Source organism: Pan paniscus, chromosome 4 (genome assembly GCF_029289425.2).
Source record: "Pan paniscus chromosome 4, NHGRI_mPanPan1-v2.0_pri, whole genome shotgun sequence".
NCBI classification, from domain to species: domain Eukaryota; kingdom Metazoa; phylum Chordata; class Mammalia; order Primates; family Hominidae; genus Pan; species Pan paniscus.
This window is the reverse complement of record NC_073253.2, coordinates 168,359,093-168,382,026: the sequence shown is the minus strand read 5'-3', so window position 1 is coordinate 168,382,026 and position 22,934 is coordinate 168,359,093. Positions and strand designations below refer to the sequence as shown.

At 52.6% G+C, this 22,934-nt stretch overlaps 1 protein-coding gene and 1 pseudogene across 2 annotated transcripts; both read left to right on the top strand.

Annotated features, from left to right (window-relative positions):
- The first annotated feature begins 9,536 nt into the window (after positions 1-9,536).
- NKX2-5 (NK2 homeobox 5) lies at positions 9,537-14,420 on the top strand. 2 transcript variants are annotated; one of them, XM_003814003.5, is made up of 2 exons: positions 9,537-12,096; positions 13,638-14,420. In XM_003814003.5, exons 1-2 carry the CDS (start codon positions 11,763-11,765, stop codon positions 14,279-14,281), a joined length of 978 nt encoding a protein of 325 aa, XP_003814051.1. In that variant the 5' UTR covers positions 9,537-11,762; the 3' UTR covers positions 14,282-14,420. The 2 variants fall into 2 exon arrangements, with proteins under 2 accessions (XP_003814051.1, XP_054968852.1); XM_055112877.2 differs by lacking the exon at positions 13,638-14,420 and adding an exon at positions 13,381-13,504 and having other exon boundaries at positions 9,537-12,094.
- A 5,950-nt stretch (positions 14,421-20,370) lies between these two features.
- On the top strand, positions 20,371-21,015 carry LOC129397867 (large ribosomal subunit protein eL8-like; annotated as a pseudogene).
- Positions 21,016-22,934: the final 1,919 nt, after the last annotated feature.

Genomic DNA, 22,934 nt, shown 5'->3' with positions numbered 1-22,934 from the left:
TCCTTTACTTTCCTACAGTAATTTTTATTTTGGATAAATAAACCCTAATAAATGAGAACCCACGTTTTCCCAAGGCCTGGATTTCCCCCAGGCTGTGTTTTGGTGGGTGGTCCTCCCTCAGCAGTTGGAAGAGTGATCCCGGGCAAGTCGGAAGGGAGCAAGTCTGTGTTGAAGCCAAGAGGTATCTTTCCCTACAGCTTCTCAAGAGAGGGGATCCCCGTGGGTAATTGTGAGGCTGGAAACACCGAGAGGCTGACTCCCATGTTTATAGAGGTCATTGATGGGTTTGTGCATAGAAGGCAGGAGGAGACTGAGAGTGCTTTGTTATTGTTATTTGGTTTATTTTTTTTTTTAAAAAAACTGGATACAGCCGACTTTGAATACAGAAAATGAAAAATGAGGAGATTTGCATAACAGCGCTTGGACGTCTGAAGGGGCCCAGGGCCTAGCGGCTGGTGGGGCACCTAGAAACACTTCTGCCTGCAGATCGTGGAGAGTTAGCCACAGGAAGGGGTCGCCTAGGCTGGCCACAGGGCCTTTGCTGTGGCTGAAGGACCAGCCTTGGCGGCACCTTCTTTCCCCTCTGCCCTGCACTCCGGCCCCGCCGGAGTCAGAGGTGACTTGCTGCAGGTTGGGGAGAGGACAGAGGCTAGGACGGTGGCGAAACCTCACCTCGTCGCAGTCCGGAAGGTAAACTTGGACCCGGCAGGCACTTCCTAAAGTCCAGGCTGCCCTCTCTGAAGAATAAACCTGATTTTCCTCCGGACGCGGACAAAGGAGGATTCGCTCACGACTAGCCTGTAACGAAGATTCCCTATTTTCGTGGTTAGGAAAAAAAAAAAAAAGGAAGCCCTCCGGGAGAGACATGCGCCCTAATATTTCTCCCAGATGGGCCGGTTTCAGCGCGTTTGAGAGTTTGCTCTCCTACCAGCCTCGGGTTCTAGGCCCCCCGCACCCTCATCCTGGCTCCCGCCCCTTCTCTCCACCCTCCCGGACCCCTAAAGGGGCGGCGGGGCCCAAGCCGAGGGCGCTGCGCCTGACCCCGAGCGGAAGGGCCCCAGTCTAGGTCCTAATGCGGGTGGCGTCTCCTTTGACAGGCGGCGTTTGGGGACAACAGCGGGGACGAGAGATAAGGTGACATACCAGAGCAGATTTGGTGCGCGCGCTGATACTCCTCTCCCGACAGGAAACGCGGAGCTATTTAAAAGACCCTATCGATTACTTTATCTTTCCTGGAGGAAAGCTTCTTGCGGAGAGACAAAAGATGTTCCCTACCTAAAGACACAAGGCCACACAACGGAGGGTCTGCACAGGCGACGCACAATTTGGCGCGGGGAAAGCAAAAACACATTGACGCTTAGAGTGCACAAACGTGTGTGTTCCCAGAGCAGCTCCAGAGTGCGGCAGGGACGCTGGGGGCGGCGAGGGGCACCCACAGTATGGTCTTCTGTGCCCTTGGAAAGTTTTTGTTCACCGTCTGCGCGTAAAACATGCACACACAGAGAAAGTGACTGTGCACTTAGGGCGCGTGTGTGTACCCGTGTCGTTTTAGCGAATTTAAAGCACATCAGGCCGGGCGCCATGGCTCACGCCTGTAATCCCAGCACTTTAGGAGGCCGAGGCGGGCCGATCACCTGAGGTCGGGAGTTCGACACCAGCCTGGCCAACATGGTGAAACCCTGTCTCTACAAAAAATACAAAAATTAGCCGGGCATGGTGATGCGTGCCTGTGATCCCAGCTACTCGGGAGGCTGAGGCAGGAGAATCGCTTGAACCCGGGAGGCGGAGGTTGCAGTGAGCCAAGATCACACCACTGCACTCCAGCCTGGGCGACAAGAGCGAAATTCCGTCTCAAAAAAATAAAATAAAATAAAATGAATAAATAAAGCACATCAACTCCACATTCAAAGCGGGTTACTGGTGGCTGTAGATGTATCCCACAGACACAGGTCCAAAATGTAAACGCTCCATTGTGCTCCTTTTAAGGGCTTGAATGTCTGCAACTGTCATGTGTACACTTAAAGTATGGGATGTGTCAACACGACCCTTTCTAGCGCGCTCGTTTCGTGTCTGAATCCCCGCATTTCGCCAATTTGCTTGGAGCGCAGAACGCCCTCCGCGAAAGGCGGCTGCTGATCCCGAATTTGCTTCGGTATCGCGCAGCTTGTTGGCCTCCGGGTCCCCCGTGCCATGCCCCCGGGAGGCTCTCCACAGACACCGGTTGCGCCGAATTATACGAGACGGAATGGGTTTTTTTGGGGTGTGTGTGCAACACAACAATTTGTCAGCTGCTGTTCACAATGCGCTCCGCCGGGCGGTGGAAACTTCGCTGCGTTAACGCACGGCAGGTTGGAGGGCACGACCCGGAAGGAAGGAAGAGGCGAGGAGGGAAAGGCGGCGACCCTAGGCCCGCTGGCCAGCCGTTTCCAGCATCAATTCGGCACTGAGCCGGCCGCAGCAGCACAGGGCTGGGGGCTCCCGGAGCTGCGGCCGGCCGGGGTTTCGGCCAGAGCCGCGGAGGCTGCCCGGTGGTAGGTGCGACTCTTCACCTCTCCAGGGAGCGGCGGCTGACGACCCAAGCCACCCGCAGCGCTGCCGTCGGCCCGGCTGGTCCCCCGCGCGGGCACAAAAACAGGCGGCAGTTCGCCGGCTCTCTTTTCCCAAACCTGAACCGCCAAGCCGAAGGTTCTTCCAAAGTCGCGGTTCCCCGGGCTTCACACCCGCCGGGCAGGCGTGAACCAGCCCCAGGACAACCATTTTCCTCTTCACCGTATCTGAGTCGTTGTCCATCTGACTCGAATGTCACCTGATTTTCCCAGCTGTGACCTCCAGCGACGGGACTCCGAGGAACTGATTCCAGCGTCTCGATTCTCTCCGCCTCTCCGCCCGTTTTGGTTGAAGCGGTTTGCAGCCGTCGGGGCAGAAGGGGTGGGATGTGGCAGCCACCAGCCCCAGCCCAGAGAAGAAAAGAGGACGAAATTAACGCGAAAGGACACCGGAAGTCTGAAAGCGACTCCCTCGGATCCTCGGAATCCGAGGCAAACCCTAACACTAGTTTGAAAGCGGATCGTATCCACGAATCCAGGAAAAATTCGGGTTGGGAAACATACTCCCCAGAGCATAAGAAAACTGACTTACAACAAAACAAAACTGACAAGGACAAAATGCAAAGGAGTTTGCGAAACGTAATTGCTCTCAGAAAATATATGTATATATATACATCCTATAATATGATTTAAATTTGCAAAAAAAAAAGTCTCTAAGAGGATATATTTTTAAAACCAGTGGCAGCTTGGGAGGGAGTGGGGATTCGCTGAGAAGGGGAGAAGGAAGCATTTTTGAGGTGACGTAAATGTTTTTGTATCTTGATTATGGTGGCTGTTATGGGGGTGCGCATCCAAGTGTCAAGACTCATCGAACTGTACACTTTTGTTCTAGGTACATTAGACCTCAATAAAGTGGATTGTAAACCTAAATAAGCCGGTAACAGCTTTGCCTGGGTGGCTGGGGGAGAGGCTTGGGACACTTTACATTGATCTCCCTCTTAGGCATGTTCGTTTTGGTTTGGTTTTGTTCTTACGATGTATTATTTATTCAAAAATATATCATTAGCAGAGTGACTGATGTAAATGTAAAACAATTGTTAAGGAAACCAACAAAAGCGGGAACAAGAGACACTGGTGCGTCCTGTTAGAGGGATAAGAATAAGCACTCGCTGTCCAAGCTCATAAAATATTTTGGAAATGAATGTCGTTCCACTTTGTTTTTTTGGGTTTTTTGCTCATGTGTTTAACATCAACGAGAAATGAGGACCCAAAACTTATCCAGTGGTTACGTGTGGTGTGTGTGGCTGTCATCTCCTTGGGACTGGCTACTGAAGGCCACAGGTGTGGGAGGACCAAAGGCTCCCTGGATGTTGAGTCCCAGCCGGTAAGCAGCACACAGTCCCGCTTGCAGCAAAGATGTGGTGGCCGGCTGCGCTGTGGGGGAAGGCCAGGCCCGGACAGGAACCTCAGATCTCACCGGGGGATGAGAGTGGTGCCCCCTGCAGCTGGAGTCCCTGCTGGCCTGAGAGGCTCCAGGCTGTGCCACCGTTGGGCAGACCCCACACTTCAGGGAGCTGCCAGGATCAGTGGCTACAAGGGTCCCCACCGTGTTTGGAGAAACTAGGTATGAAATATTTCCATTTACACCCCTACCCCGGCCCCAGACAGGAAAGTCACTTCAACCTTGTTAGGTCAGATTCCAGATCTGCTTCAGATGCAGGGCTATTTCAGAGAGATTTTTAGAGGCTGACTCTCAGGAGAAGGAAGGACAGTGGGCTGAAGGCCAGGGGTCAGGAAATCTAGGAACTGCTAAACTCCTCTGCTGGCCTGCGGGGAGCGCCCGGGTGGGGCTACCAAGGCCACAAGCCAGTTCCATCTTCCCACTTTGCCACCTTCTCACAGGGACCAGGCTCTGCATCCTCAGTGACCACAAGACTTGGGCCTGCCCTCTAGTTTGTCTATACCTGCCCCCTCCTTTGACTCATACTGTCCAAGACCCCAAGACCAAACCACAAGTCAGGAGAGATCTTGAGGGCAGCCAGTGCCACCAGGGTCCTGTTCCCAGATAGTACTAGACAAAGGCCACCCTTCCTCCCCTCTCTCTAGGGCTCCGCTGACCACCCTGCGCAGTCTTCCTACACCACGGGCTCCGCTGCCACCCCTTCACAGAGAGCTCACTGCACCGCTGCTTCGGCTGCCTGTCTCAAACCATACACACACCTTTGATTCTTAAACTCCAAGATTAGGATGGGCCCCAGAAATCTGCATTTTTAATATGTACCTCAGAGGATTCTGGTCTAGATATTTCTACAGCCCCAAAAGTAACAAGTAACCTGTTCCAAAAAGTGTATTACGGAAACTGTCATGTTTATTCTTGACTTGCCCCCCAATTATTCTTCCCCTGAAGTTTTCATCACCAAAAAACCCCATATGTGAACCATATGTGTACATATGCCCATATTTAAAATACAAATTCTGCACCTGCTTTGCTATTTAAAGTATCTCAAAACATATCCATAAGAATACATATGAATGGAACTAATTCTTTCTCATGGCATATGGTATTCTGTTCTATTGGTACAACATAATTTTTTAACCAGTCCTCAGATATATATACACTGGTTTTTTTAACATGTTTTGATTCTTAAAAAAATTAAAAACTGTGATGAAAATACTTTTCTTTGCATATATGTATATACCTATAGAATGGAATCCTAGAAATGAAAATATTTGTTCAAAGAGCTTATTCATTTTTAATTTTGGCAGTACCAAATTGCTCCAAAGAGGTTTACCAGTTTACAATGTAGAAGCATGACGAGGCAACTATTACACTTTTTGATCTTCGTCAGTCTGATAAGTAAAAACATTTGCCTCTCTGTGTTTTAATTTGCATTTCTTTATTTCTTTTTATTTTTTCCAGCAAGGCTCTGATACTCTTGGTCATTTTTCAAATATTTTTGCTGGATCATTTTCTTATTGATTTACAGGTATTCTTTCCAAATTGTGGAAATCAGTACTTTGTCATGTATTTCTAGCATTTTTCCTGAGTACAGTTTTCTGTTGGATTCTATTAATGGTATTTTTGCTGTGCACAGATTTATTTTTATGCAATCAGGTTTATATAATTCATCTTTTATAGTTTCTAGGTCTTTTGTTCTCTTAATCCCCCTCTCATATATAAAAGCACTCCAAAATTATTATTTTAATTATCTGTAGCACTTTTGTGTTTCATTTTTAACGTCCAAATGTTTGATCTATCTGAAATTGAATGTATTTGGTATAAGAAAAATCCATCACATTTTCCTTACGTTAACATCATTTTATTTTGAAAGCATATTGTCATATAGACCATCCCTCCCCCCACCCCAAATAGCATAATATTACAATTGGCGGGGACTTCTCATCTTAACCAGTTTTACTTTGTTGGTTAGACAACTACCCACGTGCCTGTCTACCTCTGCCCACTGTCCAGGTGAGTTCAGGTAACAACCTGGGATGTCTCCCAGGATAGTGTCGCTGGAAAGGAACGCTGTGTACACCTCATACCACCAAGGAGACAGACACAAAACTGGGGACCAGACAGGAAAAGAGACATGCTCAAGGTGAGCCAACTGCTGAAAAGGCAGGACCACACCCACCGCGGGCTCAGAGGCCAGCGCTCTTTCTGACACACGCCTGCCTTTTTCAGGGTCTGTGCATCTTGGGCTGTGCAACCCCAGCACCTGGTACATAGTGGGCACCCAGTCAATGTAGGTGAAGGGATGGAGAAAATCAGGCCAAGAATCCAACAGTGACCAAGCTGTGGAGTCACTTGGCGGCTGGGTGAAAGCTATGGTCCACTCTTTTAGCCTCTCCCCTCACAGCCACACAGACACACACACACACACACACACACACACACACACGCACAGTATCCACTAGCCATGTGGATCTGCTCTTTCCTTCTGTGGGCTCTAGGCCCTTCCTATGGCTGAGCAAGTTTCCATGGACAGCTCTTAAAGCAGCCTGGGGACTTTCTGTCTGTCCTAGCTGGCTAGCAGGGGGCTGGGGAGGGGTAGGGGGGTGAGGGAAGGAAGCCAAAACCCAGCCAGGCAATAGAGAGTTAGTATTTCCAGTGCTCTGCTCAGACAGCCCAGAAAGCAGGATTGACTACATAGTTTGTGGGCTCAGCGCAAAATAGAAACGTGGAGACTCTGCTTAAAAACTTATGAGGAGTTTTAAGACAGCAACAGCGGAACATTAAACCAAGCTCAGGCCCTGTGAGACTGCACAGATGCCATGCCCATGAAGGATAGGGTTAATTATGGAGGAGGGGGAAGGGCCCTTTCAAGGACTCTAAAGCTTCAGACTGTAAGGTAGAAGTGGGCTGGAGGAGTATTCATAATAGACAAAATGTGGAAATAACCCAAATGTTTACCAAGTGATGAATGGACGAAGTGTGGCATAGACATACAATGGAATATTGTTCAGCCATTAAAAGGAACAAGATGCTGATACGTGCTACAGCATGGACGAACTTTGAAAACATTATGTTAAGTGAACGCTGCGAGACACAAACAGCCACATATTGTATGATTCCATTTGTATGAAATGTCCAGAACAGGCAAATCTATAGGGGCAGAAAATAGATTAGCAGTTGCCTAGGGCTGGGAAGGTAGGAGAGAGGATTGGAGTTGATGGCTAAAGACCACAAGTTTGTTTTTGGGGTGATAAAAATGTTATAAAATTGTGGTGTTGGTTTCACAACTCTGTGGACATACTAAAAATCACTGAACTGTATACTTTAAATGGGTGGATTGTATGGTATGCGAATTATATCTCGATAAAGCTGTTATCAAAATAGGAGAGGGAAGGGAGAAGGGAAAGGAAAGGCGGGAGAGCGAGGGGAGGGGAAGGCGGAAGTGAAATGAACGCATGTTAAATTCCTCTCTCCCCCTCTCTTTCCCAAATGAACTTTATGCAGGAAATCTCCCTTGTCTATGAAGGTTTGGGGAGACCTGGCATCTCAAATCCAACAGCCTGGTCCTCTCCCCTGGCTGCGGGGTGGGGGGTGATGGTGGGGGTCTTGCTCTTCCTCCAGTTGGTACGGTCTTGGGCGCAGCGACGTGTAATAAAAGAAAACAGTCTCAGCTGTGCAGTCAGCTGTGTGTTCGAATCCTAACACCCTGACACTGTCCTTTCCCATCTGTGTGACCCTGAGCAACTTACTCCACGTCTCTGAACCTCATTCTCCTCAGGCCTGCAGTCGGAATAAGAGGATCCGTGACGAGATCCGTGAGAGCGCCTGGCACACCCCGTGGGCACTGAACAAGCGTGGAAATGAGAAGGATTTGGTGCCAGCTGAGCCACCTGAATGCGGCGCGTCCGGAGGCAGGAAAAATCCGGTGCCGCGGAGGCCGCCTGGACTCTTCCGGAGCCAAGGGCGAGGTCGGCGGCCCTCAGAGTCGCCCCCCGCCCCCAACTCCCGGCCAGGAAGGAAGCCGGGGCGGCGGAGGGGCCCAGTGGCCGGCCCCGGCGCGGAGGCGGAGGCGGAGGCGGAGGCCGGGAGTCCGGCGCGCAGCCGGAGCTGCTCATCCATCAGCCGGACGAAGAGCAGAGTCGCGCTCTCGGCCCTCTGTTTGCTTTCTCGCCAATTATTGCAGCGCCGCAGCCCCTTTGTTGATACAGTAGTCCGAAAAAGTGCTAATGTTCATTTATCAGGGGGCCAGCCGGGGACTCCCACGAGTTGCGATTCTTCCCAAAATATAAACATGGGGCGAGCGTCCCAGACAGAAACTCCCATCTGTTTCCCCCGCGCGGGCCGAGAGCGAGGCGTTGTTGAAGATAAAGCCGCGGATAACGCCGCCTGTCTCCAATGGACGTCTCCCCGGCGCATTAATGACATTCCCGGTGATAGTTCCAGCTTATCTTTCAATTAATCATATATACCTTTTGCGACCAGCCCTGCTGATTGCACGAAAGGGGGGCCGGCTCCGGCCGCGCCGATCGCTTTTCAATTAATAATAATTTATTCACGGAGAATGCGCTCGAGCCACCCTGGAATTTGGATTATCTTAAAGCACCAACTCCTTAAAAGTCAAGGAAATACACAGATAGATTTTCGATCTCTTCTCTCTCCTTTTGTCTCTCTCTGCCTTTCTCTAGGCTGAAGGCTGTTTGTTTGTCCTGCTAGTTTGGTCAAAGTGCGGCGCAGAGAGGCGGCCAGGTTGGGTCAGCGGCCCTTGGGAAAAAAAGATGTGTCCCTGTTGAGGGCCAGAGAATCAAGTTTCCTCCCACCCAACCCCCAACTATTGCAATTTCTATTTAGATCTATTTAGAGGGATTTTTTTAACTCACTCGGAAACAGTGAGGACTGGAAAGAAAAGTTGCAAATGGCTCTCGGACTTTCCTCTAAGGAGACCAGCATGGGTCGCCCCAATTTCTATTTTGCACGTATTTGTCCGTGCAACACCAAGACCTTTTTGGAAGCCAAGAGAAATCATTACCCGATTCACAAAGAGCATAGAGAGTGTAACAGTCACTGATCTTGTTCAAATAGGGAGAGTTTTTTTTCCTTCCCTTTTTGTAACACCTGACCCACAGGACTGACAGTTCTAGGAAGCCCCCTTACCCGAAAATAGGAAATAAATCCTTGCCACCTTGATTTGCAAGGGCAATGCTAATTTTTTTCTTTCTCCAGAGCTCTCAAAAAAAAAAAAAACCTAACTAAAAACAGGGATCCCGGATGTAGCCTCGATGTCCCCCATTAAACGGTAATATTTCAGGCGTCGGCTCACACTAATCTTTCAAACTGTCATCGCGAGCCGCCCGGCCAGCAGATTCACTTAACAGCGCTCCCAGGACCCTCGTTCCGAGCTCTTTTCAGCGAGACATTTAATTGAATCGGATGTGGCTCGTTTGCCAGACGTCACCGCCTCGGCGATAGGCATCCTCTCCAACGACCCCCCCCCCGCCCGCGCTCGAAAACAATCTTCAAAGGCAAGGCGGGCCCCCAAGCTAGGTTAATTTACAGCCATAACGGTAACGTGGCCAAAAGTCCAGGCGAGGAAGGGCCGCAAGGCCGCTGACATGCAGCTCCGTCCAAGGAGAATTTGGGTTGGGAGGTGAAGAGGTGGGGGGACGAGGTTTCCTGGGCCTTGAACGCCCCACCTTTAAGAAAAGGCATCCTCCACAGACTAGACTAACAATTCCAGACCCCCAGTAGTCCCTGGCTCAGAAACTCGAGGCGTGATTTCGGCGTGGCAGCCCAGGCCTGTTACTGACGGCTGGCGCCTAGAAGCCGGGGTCAGGGCGTTGCGCGCCTCCTGGGCTGCCCTGCGGGGCTCACCTCTCTCCCCAGCATGGAGGCCCCAGGTCCTGGGAGTGTGGCTTTAATGAGGGACAGGAAAAGTCTCAACATCAGGCCAATGCTTGACTTCACTTGCGTCGGCGTCTCAGACGGCACACTGTCGGGTTTGAGCACCCAAGATGTACGTTCTGGACAGACACTATTTTGTCCCCATACATGGAGCGTTTCCTCCGCACCTTGGGCGCGCCTGCGGGAGCTGTGTCTTTAGGTAGTTTTTGGCCCTGCGCCGCCTTTATTCTACTCCAAGCGCCTCTTGCCAACCCGCACTCCGCAAAGAGCCAAGCCCTCCACATCCCCATTCTCAGCAAGTCCACGCGTCCCGACCAGCTTCCCGCCCGCGGTTCCCTGTACCAGCTAGGGCCGTGAGAAGCCAACGCTTTTCCACTGACAAATCCTGTCATCCCCAGCTCTAGAAGGCGTCCTTAACCTGGGCCCGCTCTGCCTGCCCGGACTCCTGAATGGTAAGCAAAATAAAACTCCTCTCTGCAGTGTTCTGGGGAATGGAGAAGACCCCAAGCTTTCATCAGACCTCCCAAGGAGTGCGGGGACCCAGAGAAATGAGGCCACCCGGGGGGGATCTGGCCATGCAGCTGGCACTCCCGAAACTCTGGCAGATTTGTCTGACTTCTGTGCCCTACTCTACCGACCCTGGGCTAAAAATGATCATGATCACCCCACTTGCCCTGCCCTTCCCCCACGCGCCTGACCGAGCCGCAGGGGTGCCCCACTGGAAGTCCGGCCCAGAGGCCTCAGAGAAATCCTGGCCTAGCTGGGCTCAGAGGAGCCCCGCCTCCCTGAGAGCTAAACCTGGGCTAGGACCCTGAAACCTCGAGGTTGGCAGAAGCCTGAGGGCCTTGCTGCTAGGCAGGGAGGGCACGGGAAGGAGGGAGGTGGGATCGATGGCCTCCAAACAGGGGAAACAAGGTGGCTGGTAGCTGGGGCACTCCACAAGACAGGTGTCTCCTGGGAAGCTGAGCTGACCAGCTGGGATTCCTGATTTATTTCATTATTAAGGGGAGAGGCATTTCCCTGGGAGGGTACTGGCAGTGACTGATGCCCCCTGGAGTTGTGCTGTGCATAACACTACTGTAGGAGGCAGCAACTCCTACCCCACCTGGCCATCACTCACCTTGCCCTTACTTTCGTTGACTCGCCCAGAAGCACCCAGAGCCTGCGGCATGACTGACCCTGTAGGCCAAGCCAAACCAAACCCTCGAATTGTCCAGAATCTCGCCCTGCTGCTATCCCCAAAGCCAGCCCTGTCCTCCAGGCTTCTCTTCCTATTCAGACTCTCCCTCATCCCACCACCTTCAGTAATAAAGCCTTCCTCAAATCACTCTCCTCCCCACCGCTTCCCACCCCATCCTTCTCTCTCCCATTCTGGTTTGGGTGCTGAGGAATATTTCTTCAAACCCACACCCATCCAGCCCTGCCCAGAGGCCTGACTCTGCATGCCTCTGGTAGGCTTTTCAGGCTCACATTAGGGAGCAAACGCAGGCTGCAGGAGCAAAAGGAGACCCTTCCAAATGCGTCGTGGCCCCTTTAAAAAAGCTGGGCAGGGCTTTTTTTTTTTTTTTTTTTTTTTTTTTTTTTTTTTTTTTGCCGTATGACTATATTAGGTGACACGAAACTGCTCATCGCTCCTGTCATCGAGGCCCCTGGCCCAATGGCAGGCTGAGTCCCCCTCCTCTGGCCTGGTCCCGCCTCTCCTGCCCCTTGTGCTCAGCGCTACCTGCTGCCCGGACACATCCAGAGCTGGCCGGCGGGTGCGCGGGCGGGCGGCGGCACCATGCAGGGAAGCTGCCAGGGGCCGTGGGCAGCGCCGCTTTCTGCCGCCCACCTGGCGCTGTGAGACTGGCGCTGCCACCATGTTCCCCAGCCCTGCTCTCACGCCCACGCCCTTCTCAGTCAAAGACATCCTAAACCTGGAGCAGCAGCAGCGCAGCCTGGCTGCCGCCGGAGAGCTCTCTGCCCGCCTGGAGGCGACCCTGGCGCCCTCCTCCTGCATGCTGGCCGCCTTCAAGCCAGAGGCCTACGCTGGGCCCGAGGCGGCTGCGCCGGGCCTCCCAGAGCTGCGCGCAGAGCTGGGCCGCGCGCCTTCACCGGCCAAGTGTGCGTCTGCCTTTCCCGCCGCCCCCGCCTTCTATCCACGTGCCTACAGCGACCCCGACCCAGCCAAGGACCCTAGAGCCGAAAAGAAAGGTGAGGAGGAAACACAGGCCCCCTTCTCCCCTCCTGGGTCGCTTTCGTCCCCAAGAAACTCAGGGCCAGGAGGAGGAGACACGCGCCCTTGGGCCGAGGGCTGGGCTGCGGCGGGGGGTTCAGAATGTAAGATGCCTGGTGTTGTCGCCAGGCTCCCGCGCCCCGCGCCCAATCGGAGGTTCAGAGGAAATGCCAGATTGAAAGGATCAGAAGCAAGAGACCAAAAAACGTTTCCCCCCGGCCTAACAAAGCCCCGGGCGGCTTCGGCTCTGCTCCTGGGTCTGGTAGGAAGTTGAGAAATCGGTTTATGGTAGACAGAACAGAGAGACAAGCAGATAATCTCTGTTTTTAAATCTCCTTTGGATTTACGAATCTTTTTAAAGATCTGATGAGAACCGCTAAACAGAAATTGAAATGTTGCTCACCAGACAGCTTTTGCGTACAATCGGAGGAGGGTCCTGGACCTTCTTTCTGCAGCCCACCCGCGACCCGGGTTTCTGGTGCCTTTCTTTCTTTGCGCCAGGAAAGTGGAGTCTGGGATCGAGGGCCTTGATTTTAAAATGGGATACTGCGGAACCTCAGGAATCTGACTTCACTTTATTTTTTCAGCACAACTTGCCGGCGCGGCCAGGGCGGAGAGGTTCCCTCGTGGAAAAGTTAGGAAATGCTGCGCTACCGCGGGCACAAGGGAGTGGACGAGATGAGTGCGGGATCACCCCGCAGGCCATCCCAGGATCGGGGAGGGAGGCCGGCCCCGCTGCAGAAAGGGGCCTTCTGGGAGACCCCCCAGCCCAAGGCAGGAGCCCGGGCGATTCCCGGGAGGCCGCAGGCGCTGGGCGAAGGGCCGCTGTGAGCCGGGAGAGAATTCATAGGTTTGTTGAGGAGCAGAGGCCTGGGAACAAATTCGGGCGGGCACGGCGGCTAGAACTGATCGCTACCAATTCGAGGAAGCCAGCAAAGCAGGTTCCGAGGCCGCCTGCCCACCCGCAGCTTCTTGGACACTGCGCAAACCCTGCTGCGGCCAGGCTGGAGCCTCCGATCACCAAACCAACACTCCCTGGCTTTCTGTTTCTTGATTCCTTAATTTTGAGATAAGACCGTCCCTAGCAGTGAGGCTTCGGCCTCTGTTCATTTAACTTCTCAAACCAAACTAGCCCTAATTCAGTTCACCCCAGAGCATCACCTTGTTTTATTTTTATTTTTTTATTTTTATTATTATTATTATTTTTTTTTTTTTTTTTTTTTGCAGCCTGAAATTTTAAGTCACCGTCTGTCTCCCTCACCGGGGTGTGAACTGCCCCGAGGGCAGAGACCTCCCGTTTTGTTCTCCAGCGCCTTGAGCCAGCCTGACTTTCTACAAATGCTGAGTGAGACGTGTCGGTGGCTCCCAGTGCACTTGGCAGAGTGAGCCGCAGCCAGCTGGGCGCTCCAGGCAGGACACAGTGGCCTCCACGAGGATCCCTTACCATTACTGTGCGGCCGCGCTCCGTAGGTCAAGCCGCTCTTACCAAGCGTCTCTCTGCCTCTCTGTTCCCCCTCAGAGCTGTGCGCGCTGCAGAAGGCGGTGGAGCTGGAGAAGACAGAGGCGGACAACGCGGAGCGGCCCCGGGCGCGACGGCGGAGGAAGCCGCGGGTGCTCTTCTCGCAGGCGCAGGTCTATGAGCTGGAGCGGCGCTTCAAGCAGCAGCGGTACCTGTCGGCCCCCGAACGCGACCAGCTGGCCAGCGTGCTGAAACTCACGTCCACGCAGGTCAAGATCTGGTTCCAGAACCGGCGCTACAAGTGCAAGCGGCAGCGGCAGGACCAGACTCTGGAGCTGGTGGGGCTGCCCCCGCCGCCGCCGCCGCCGCCTGCCCGCAGGATCGCGGTGCCAGTGCTGGTGCGCGATGGCAAGCCATGCCTAGGGGACTCGGCGCCCTACGCGCCTGCCTACGGCGTGGGCCTCAATCCCTACGGTTATAACGCCTACCCCGCCTATCCGGGTTATGGCGGCGCGGCCTGCAGCCCTGGCTACAGCTGCACTGCGGCTTACCCCGCCGGGCCTTCCCCAGCGCAGCCGGCCACTGCCGCCGCCAACAACAACTTCGTGAACTTCGGCGTCGGGGACTTGAATGCGGTTCAGAGCCCCGGGATTCCGCAGAGCAACTCGGGAGTGTCCACGCTGCATGGTATCCGAGCCTGGTAGGGAAGGGACCCGCGTGGCGCGACCCTGACCGATCCCACCTCAACAGCTCCCCGACTCTCGGGGGGAGAAGGGGCTCCCAACATGACCCTGAGTCCCCTGGATTTTGCATTCACTCCTGCGGAGACCTAGGAACTTTTTCTGTCCCACGCGCGTTTGTTCTTGCGCACGGGAGAGTTTGTGGCGGCGATTATGCAGCGTGCAATGAGTGATCCTGCAGCCTGGTGTCTTAGCTGTCCCCCCAGGAGTGCCCTCCGAGAGTCCATGGGCACCCCCGGTTGGAACTGGGACTGAGCTCGGGCACGCAGGGCCTGAGATCTGGCCGCCCATTCTGCGAGCCAGGGCCGGGCGCCCGGGCCTTTGCTATCTCGCCGTCGCCCGCCCACGCACCCACCCGTATTTATGTTTTTACCTATTGCTGTAAGAAATGAGGATCCCCTTCCCATTAAAGAGAGTGCGTTGACCCCGCACGTGTGCTTCTTTCAGCTTGCGGCGCTTCAGAAGCAGGAGAGAGGTGGCCACCCGGGACTGGTCTCAGATCTCAGGCACAGGCATTCACTGAGCAAATTGATAACATTGATACTAATAAAACCTAACCCTTGCTGGAACCATACTGGTTCCGTGTCGGGCACTTTCTGAGATTGTCTCATATAATCCTCAATAATCCAACAACAAAAAAAATCCTATTTTAAAGTTTAGAAGCTGAGGCCCGGAGAGGTTTAATGACTTACCTGCGAGCAAATAGCCAGTACTAGTCGAACTCTGGTTAAATTCTGGATGCCTCACTTCAGAGACCGCCTTCCCTGTGCTCCCAAGCTCCCCTCCTTGAATCCTAATGTGTGCCAGGCACGGTTACAGGCACTGGGCATTAAATGGACAGCAAAAGAACCTGGGCCCTCTGTAGCTGGAGAGCACCGTGATCATCCCACTTAAAAGAACTCCTTAGCCTGTTTCCAGATGGAAAAGCCAAGAACCCAAGCCCTTGGCAAGCGTTCTCAGGCTCCTCAGATGCCCCCACATGCCAAGTCGGGGCCTCATCAGCTGCCCATGGGACTGAGTGCCGAGGCTGGACCCCAGAGAGGTGTCCTGCGGATGGTGCTCACCTCCAGCTGTGGTGAGGCCCCATAAATTCACATGGTCAAGGGAGCCCCTAAGCCTTAACCTTACTGATGTCCTTTCCTTAGGGCATTTAATTTCACCATAGTTCTGACCAACAAATGTTACTACTGTCCTGATTTTATAGATGAGAAAACTGAGGCTCAGCGAAATCAAGTTTAAACCCTGCTTGTTATGGGACTTGCCCACTGCATGCCTCGGTGGCGGTGGTGGTGGTGGTGGTGGTGGCAGCGGCGGCGGCGGTGGTTGCTCTTGTTTGTCTGTAAAATGAGGATAACAAACACACCTTGCTCGCATCCAGGATCGCCAGTCAGCAGGTGCTGGGACCTGACCTCCAGCTCCTCTATCACCAGCCCCAGAGCCTGAGGAACTGACCCAGGATCTTTTTAAGATACGTCTTTAAAAGGGACCAAAGCCAGAGGGAGTTGAGGATTTGTTTTCTCACTGGATATGGGTTTTTCTGATATTTTGCCCAGGAAGCACTGAGTTGGAGGCCTGGGGCATTGGGGCATCCGGCTGAGAGCTCCCTGACACAGCCAAAGCATTGCTTGTGGCAGCCAGGAACCGAGTGCTTCTCAATGTTCCCCTGACTCCCAGTAAGGGTCACCAGGCTGGCCTGGCACAACCAGGAGCTGTCCTACTGCCTCACCAGGAACCATGCAGCCCCGCCAGCGCCTGTGGTGTCTCTCTGGGTAAGTGCCACACGCCCGTGGAAGAGGGGAGGATGCCAGGAGGTTCTAAGTACAACCACTGTCTATACCCAGTGTTACCACTGGACACAGTAGGATACAAGGGCAGTGGAGTGCAGGCAGTCTACCCTCGCAGGGTTCTGGGCTGTGCTGTGGGAAGGAAGAGGAAAGGGCTGTGCTCAAGGCTTGGCTGAGTAGAAGAAGGGACGGGCCAGCTGGCAGCTAGAGAGAGCCATCAGGAGTGGGAGCCGGATGATCAGCTCAGCCCTGGCATTCCACCTCCTGGGCCTGTGACCCTGCTGCGAGTCTTTAACATGTTCCCATCTCAGTCTTACGGAGGGACACACTGAGGCTCCTCCAGGTTGCCAGACCAGCTCCTAAGCAGGACGGTGCTCTCCTGCTAGGCAGCCCCAGCCCACAGCCCCAGCAGGCCTAACTCACACAACTAGGAAATTCTTCTATCCGAAATGACCCATATTTGCTCTTAACCAGATCGCTGTGGCCTCCGTCCTGCACTCCTGTGGGCCTTTTTCATCTTACAGGTGTCTGCAGTAGCATTAGAAACAATATTTATTTCACTTAACGTTATACCACGAGGATTTCTCCATGATACCTCCCTCTTTATGTGTCATACTCTCCCTTGGGGGACCAGCTGAGTGACCCAGGATCTCCTGCAGCTTTCCCAAGGCGCTCACAAAGGCTAACAACGGCTGGCTGGCATCTGCCAGGGCTCACCAAATGCCAGCACCCCCAGCTAAGTGTATACAGGAGTTCTCTCACCTAACCCATCTTCATTTGCAGACCGGGAAACTGAGGAGGTTACGTGGGTGGTCAAGATCATCCAGTCTCTAAGCGGGAACGGGAGCTGGGAAACACACAGGACACATGCTGGGGAGCGTGTTCCTGAAGCCAGAGCCCGCCACACTGCGGATGTCTCTCCAGCAAAGATGCAGACACACTGGCTCCAGGCCGCGCTGAGCAGAACCCAGACTCTTGCCAGTGGGGTGAGGATCTCAGGCCTCACATCCAGGCTCATGATGGGGCAAGCTGTAGATGGCAGAACTCAAGGAGCCGGCAGGGACTGCCCTTGCCTGGCTGGGGCGAGGCTTTCCTGCATGGATGCTGAGTCAGGGAGCGAGGACTCAGGCCGGGACAGGGTCAGAAGTATCCTAAAGTAACAACACCCCGTGTTTACATGGCGACCCCCACCCCAATTATATCGGTGATATTTGTTCTGTTTTCAGTTGCTAATTGTATAAACGACGCATTCAGGGTAAGAAAACTCAACCGGCTCAGAGAAAAGCAAAACAAAGGAGAAGTGTGGGGCGCCTCCGAGGTGGCAAAGCCAGCGGAGATGAGGGTGGCGCAGGCATGAGCTCTCCATGCCTAGGGCGCCAGGGAGGCACCTCGGGGACTCATTTTATTTTTAGTATTTTTTAAAATCGAACAAGAACACGCCGCAGTTTAAAAAAAAAATGGAGATAAACAGCGATATTAAAAGGAAAAAATCGGGGAAGGAAGGTAGGTTTATTTAAAAAAGAAAGGGAAAAAAATCAGCTTGGTGGTTCCCGGCAAAGGCGGGCGGGGGCTGGGGGTCCCCAGCACGAGGCCACCGCTTCCCACCCGGCCCCCGCCGCACTGGCTCCGCCGTCCCTTCGTTTCCTCGGGTCATTCCCAGCCCGCAGGCACAGGTTCGGCCAAATCAGAATAGCTCCCGTCCTTTCATTTTGTTTAGATTTCACCTTAAGTCGACGCCACGGTGTGTATCTAAATACCTGTGTTTTTAAAGGACGCGCGGAAGCCGCAGGGTTCACCGCTGACTCGGAAACTTCACGCGGCCCCGCGCGGGAGTAGCACCGTCTTCCCCGCAGCGCCCGCCCCTCGCATCCTCCGGGAAGCATTCCGAGCTCAGGCCCGGCGCTTCTATGCCGCAGGCAACAGCCTTGTGGCCTCTAAGCCTTGCCGACTCCCCTACCAGGCTGAGCTCCTGGAGAAAGGGGCCTGTGGCCTGCCTTTAATTTATCACTCACAGAGTTCACCGCGTGCCAGGCACTGTTCTGAGCTCTTTACAAGTGAACCCATTTAATCCCTTTTTATACCTCTGGGTTCTCGTGAGGAAACAGATGAAGGATTCATTTTAAACCCAGAAAGAAGGAGTACGTTGCCCAGGGTCACACAGCTGGTCAGTGTCAGAGCTTGGTTTCAAGCCCAGGCAGGCTGGTTCCAGAGCCCCAGTATGTAGCGTGGTCCCATCCCAGTTCAGGACTGGCAAAGAGTAAGCGCCAGGAAATGTTTGTCCATTAAAGAGTACAGACATGATATTAGCTAACAATTCCTGGATGATTTCTATGTGCCAGGCACAACAAATTACCAGAGAAGCACACTTATTATTCCCTTTGAGTCTGAGAGGAATCTCAGACGGGATGGTGGCAGCTGGGACTCCAGGGATGCAGCCTGGCCCTCTTGCTGCGACTCAGAGGAGAGCTCACCCCAGTGGTGAGCAGTGAAGAGACCCGAGGGCGAGACCCTCAGATCACCATGGGCTCCTCACCCTGCTGCAGCCCACAGCTGCGTGGAATAACAGTATGGATTATTGCCTAACATCTGTTGGTGCTTACTTTGTGCCAGGCCCAGGGCTAAATGCTTACCCTGCAAATCTCATTCTGTCATTTTCCAAGGAGGAAATTGAAACCCGGAGAAGTTAAAAACATCACCTACCTAAGGCCACTCCAGTAGTGTGGAGTGGGGAAGCTGGTGCTGGGATCCAGATGGTTCCAGAGAGCCCTAGCTCTTCAACCCACTCTCAGCAGCTCCCAAGCTTGCCCGAAGAGACAAACTGCCTGGAGGCCGGGACAAACCCAAACCCCTGCCTGCCCCAGCTCCCTTGAACTGGACTCCCCAGGGACAGGGCCTGCAAAACTGCATTGGTGTCCAGATGATTCTCATCATTTGGCAGGTTGGAGAACCGCAACCGCCACCAGCAGAGGCCCCAGACTGCACGGGCTCCAGTTCTTGAGGGCCTGCGAGAAACTGGAGTCAGATTTCCCCTCTCCAGGCCCTGCTCTTCTATCTCAGGGTCTCTGTGTGTTTGCTGTGATCCAATGGCTGAGGCACAAGCCAGGCAGCCCTGGGGACCCCGGGCAGGAAAGTGGAATGGTGGAGGCTGGGAGAGGGACTCTGGGACATGCCCGTCTCAGTCTGGACCCCAAAGCCATCCCTGTGGCTTGTGAAGCTCAGGTCCTGCCAGTGCTGCTTTGGAGAGAAGAGCAATTTGGGGGGAATATTCCGAGACAGTCCATTTGTTCTACCCAGATCCTAAACTCCACACCGGAGTCCTGCAGGAAGCAGACTAGGAGCAAACCAGCCTCCGTGGGGGCTTATAGTAAGCCAGGCTCTCTGCGTGAGCTCACTGAAGCTTTGAAATCTGCTGTTCATTGTGGAGTCCATTTTACAGATGAAGAAAGTGAGCCTTAAAAGGGTTTTGTCAGGGCCGGGCGGGGTGGCTCACGCCTGTAATCCCAGCATTTCAGGAGGCAGAGGTAGGTGGATCACAACATCAGGAGATCGAGACCATCCTGGCTAACACGGTGAAACCCCATCTCTACTAAAAATACAAAAAATTAGCCGGGCGTGGTGGCGGGCGCAGTGGCAGGTGCCTGTAGTCCCAGCTACTCAGGAGGCTGAGGCAGGAGAATGGTGTGAACCCGGGAGGCGGAGCTTGCAGTGAGCCAAGATCATGCCACTGCACTCCAGCCTGGGTGACAGAGCAACACTCCGTCTCAAAAAAAAAAAAAAGGTTTTGTCGGGCCAGGCACAGTGGCTCATGTGTATAATTCCAGCACTTTTGGAGGCTGAGGCGAAGGATTGCTTGAGCCCAGGAGTTCAAGACCAGCTTGGGCAACACAGGGAGACCTTGTCTCTACAAAAAATCAAAAAATTAGCTGGGCATGGTGGTGCACGCCTGTGGTCCCAGCTACTCAGGAGGCTGAGGCAGGAGGATCACTTGGGCCCAGGAGGTCGTGGCTGCAATGAGCTATGAGTGTTCTGCTGCACTCCAGCTGCACTCCAATCTGAGCAACAGAGTAAGACTTTGCCTCAAAAAAAAAAAGTTTTGTCACTTTCCCTATTCCTGCAGTTAGAAAGTAGCCAAGCCAAGTTCCATGACCAAATGCCCTTCTTTCCAGTATACCCTAAACTATCCTCACCTATCTTGAACTCCAGCTTAGCAGACGTCTTGAAATGGACTCATATTAGCCTCACAGCACTCACCTCACCCCCTGCCCCTGACTGGTTTTCTCTGCCTTCAGCTTTTCGGGTGAGATCTTTAAAATAAGTGGCTATAGGCTGAAAGTGCCTCCTGCAATTAAACAGTTTACCCAGGCCCTGGACCGCCAAACAGCTACTCAGCTGCTTAAACTGGCTCATAAGTACAGACCAGAGATAAAGCAAGTGAAGAAGCAGAGGCTTTTGTCCCAGGCCAAGAAGAAAGCTGCTGGCAAAGGGGACAGCCCCACTAAGAGACCATCTGTCCTTTGAGAGCAGGAGTTAACACCATCACCACTTTGGTAGAGAACAAGAAAGCTCAGCTGGTGGTGATTGCACACAACGTGGATCCCATCAAGCTGGTTGTCTCCCTGCCTGCACTGTGTCATAAAAGGGGGGTCCCTTACTGCATTATCAAGGGGAAGGCAAGACTGGGGCATGTAGTCAGTCCACAGGAAGACCTGCACCACTGCCGCCTTCACACAGGTTAACTCAGAAGACAAAAGAGCTTTGGCTAAGCTGGTGGAAGCTATCAGGACCAATTACAACGACAAATATGATGAGATCCACCGTCACTGGGGAGGCAGTGTCCTGGGTCCCAAGTCTGTGGTTCACATCGCCAAGCTTGAAAAGGCAAAGGCTAAAGAACTTGCCACCAAACCGGGTTAAATGTACACTGTTAAGTTTTCTGTATATAAAAATAATTAAAACAATACAAATTTTCCTTCAAAAAATAAAATAAGTGGCTATATGGAAAGGAGTCTGCATTTTCAATTAATGCAACCATTCATTATTCATTATTGTCCTTCTGTGACCCTTCATAAATTCCCATGCAATTTCAGCAATAGGAAACATGTATTGCTAACAATGTTAGCTTAGCTTTCTCCTTACAAAAAATTGTTTTAGGGATGGGGTCTTGCTCTGTTGTCCAGGTTGGGCTTCAACTACTAGGCTCAAGCAATCCTCCCACCTCAGCCTCACAAATAGCTGGGACTACAGGTGCTCCATCATGTGTAGCCTCTTCCTACAAATTAAAAAGAATAGCTTCCCCTTCCCCCAACTCCAGGCAAATTTGATGCTTAATTATCACCATATTTGTTCTCTCTGGTGACTATTTTCACATCTTTCCATGATCCAGATTTCCTAACCACCTAGTGTAAACTCTTCAAAAGCCTTTCAAAAAGATTTGAGGCTTAAACAGCGTAAATAAATAGATGATGGTTTGAAATATCCCTAAATGTTTTCCAGATTCAGTGCACTCTCAATCAAAGTGCTAAGAGTGCATTTGTGTATTCTGTAACGTCACAGCTGAATGGAAGTTTCACATGGAAGTGTAGAGATCTAAGAATAGCCAAGAAATTCTTTTTTTTTTTTGATGACAGGGTATCACTCTGTCACCCAGGCTGGAGTGCAGTGGTGCAATTATGGCTTACTGTGTCCTCGACTTCCTGGGCTCAAGCTATCTTCCCACCTAAGCCTCCTGAGTACCTGGCACCACAGACGCACACCACCATGCCCAGCTAATATATGTGTGTGTGTGTGTGTGTGTGTGTGTGTGTGTGTGTGTGTGTGTAGAGGTGGGTTTTCCCTATGTTGCCAGATTGGTCTTGAACTCCCGGGCTCAAGCAATCCTCCCACCTCAGCCCCCCAAACTATTGTGATTTCTGGTGTGAGCCACCGTGCCTAGAGTCCAGTCACACAGGCTGGAGTGCAGTGTCATGATCTTGGCTCACTGCAGCCTCAACCTCCTAGGCTCAGGTGATTCTCCCACCTCAGCCTCCCAAGTAGCTGGGACTACAGCTGCATACCACCATGCCTGGCTAATTTTTTGCATTTTTAGTAGAGATGAGGTTTCAGCATGTTTCCCAGGCCGGTCTCAAACTACTGGACTCAAGCAATCCATCTGCCTCAGTCTCCCAAAGTGCTGGGATTATAGGCATGTGCCACTGCACCCAGCCCCAAGACATTCTTAAATAAAGAAATAAGGAAAATGAGGTGGGGGGTTCTTTCCTATCAGTTAGCAAGGCTTGTAAAGCTATGGTAGTTAATACTGTGATACTGACACAAGGGCAGAAAAATAGATCAATGAGACAGAACAGAGTGCCTAGAATCAGAAGTATACATATACAATCCATGAAAGGGTTAGTTTTGTTTTGGGGGAAGTGAGATTTGGTTTTTTAATTAAAAGAAGTTTTTTTGAGACAGGGTCTTGCTCTGTCACCCAGGCTGGAGTGCAATGGCACGATCGCAGCTCACTGCAGTCTTTACCTACCAGACTCAATTGATCCTCCTGCCTCAGCCTCCCAAGTAGCTAGGACTACAGGCGCGCCACCACGCCCAGCTAGTTTTGTTGTTGTTGTTGCTTATTGTTATTGTTGTTGTTTGCAGAGACAGGGTTTTACCACATTGCCCAGGCTGGTCTTGAACTCCTGGGCTCAAAGGATCCTCCCACCTTGGCCTCCCAAAGTTCTGGGATTACAGGCATGAGACACTACACCTGGCCCAGAGGTATTTTTGAAGTTCAGTGGGGAAAGGGTGAACTTTTCTATAAGTGGTTCTCCATAAGATTTAGAAAAAAAAGAGAGAGA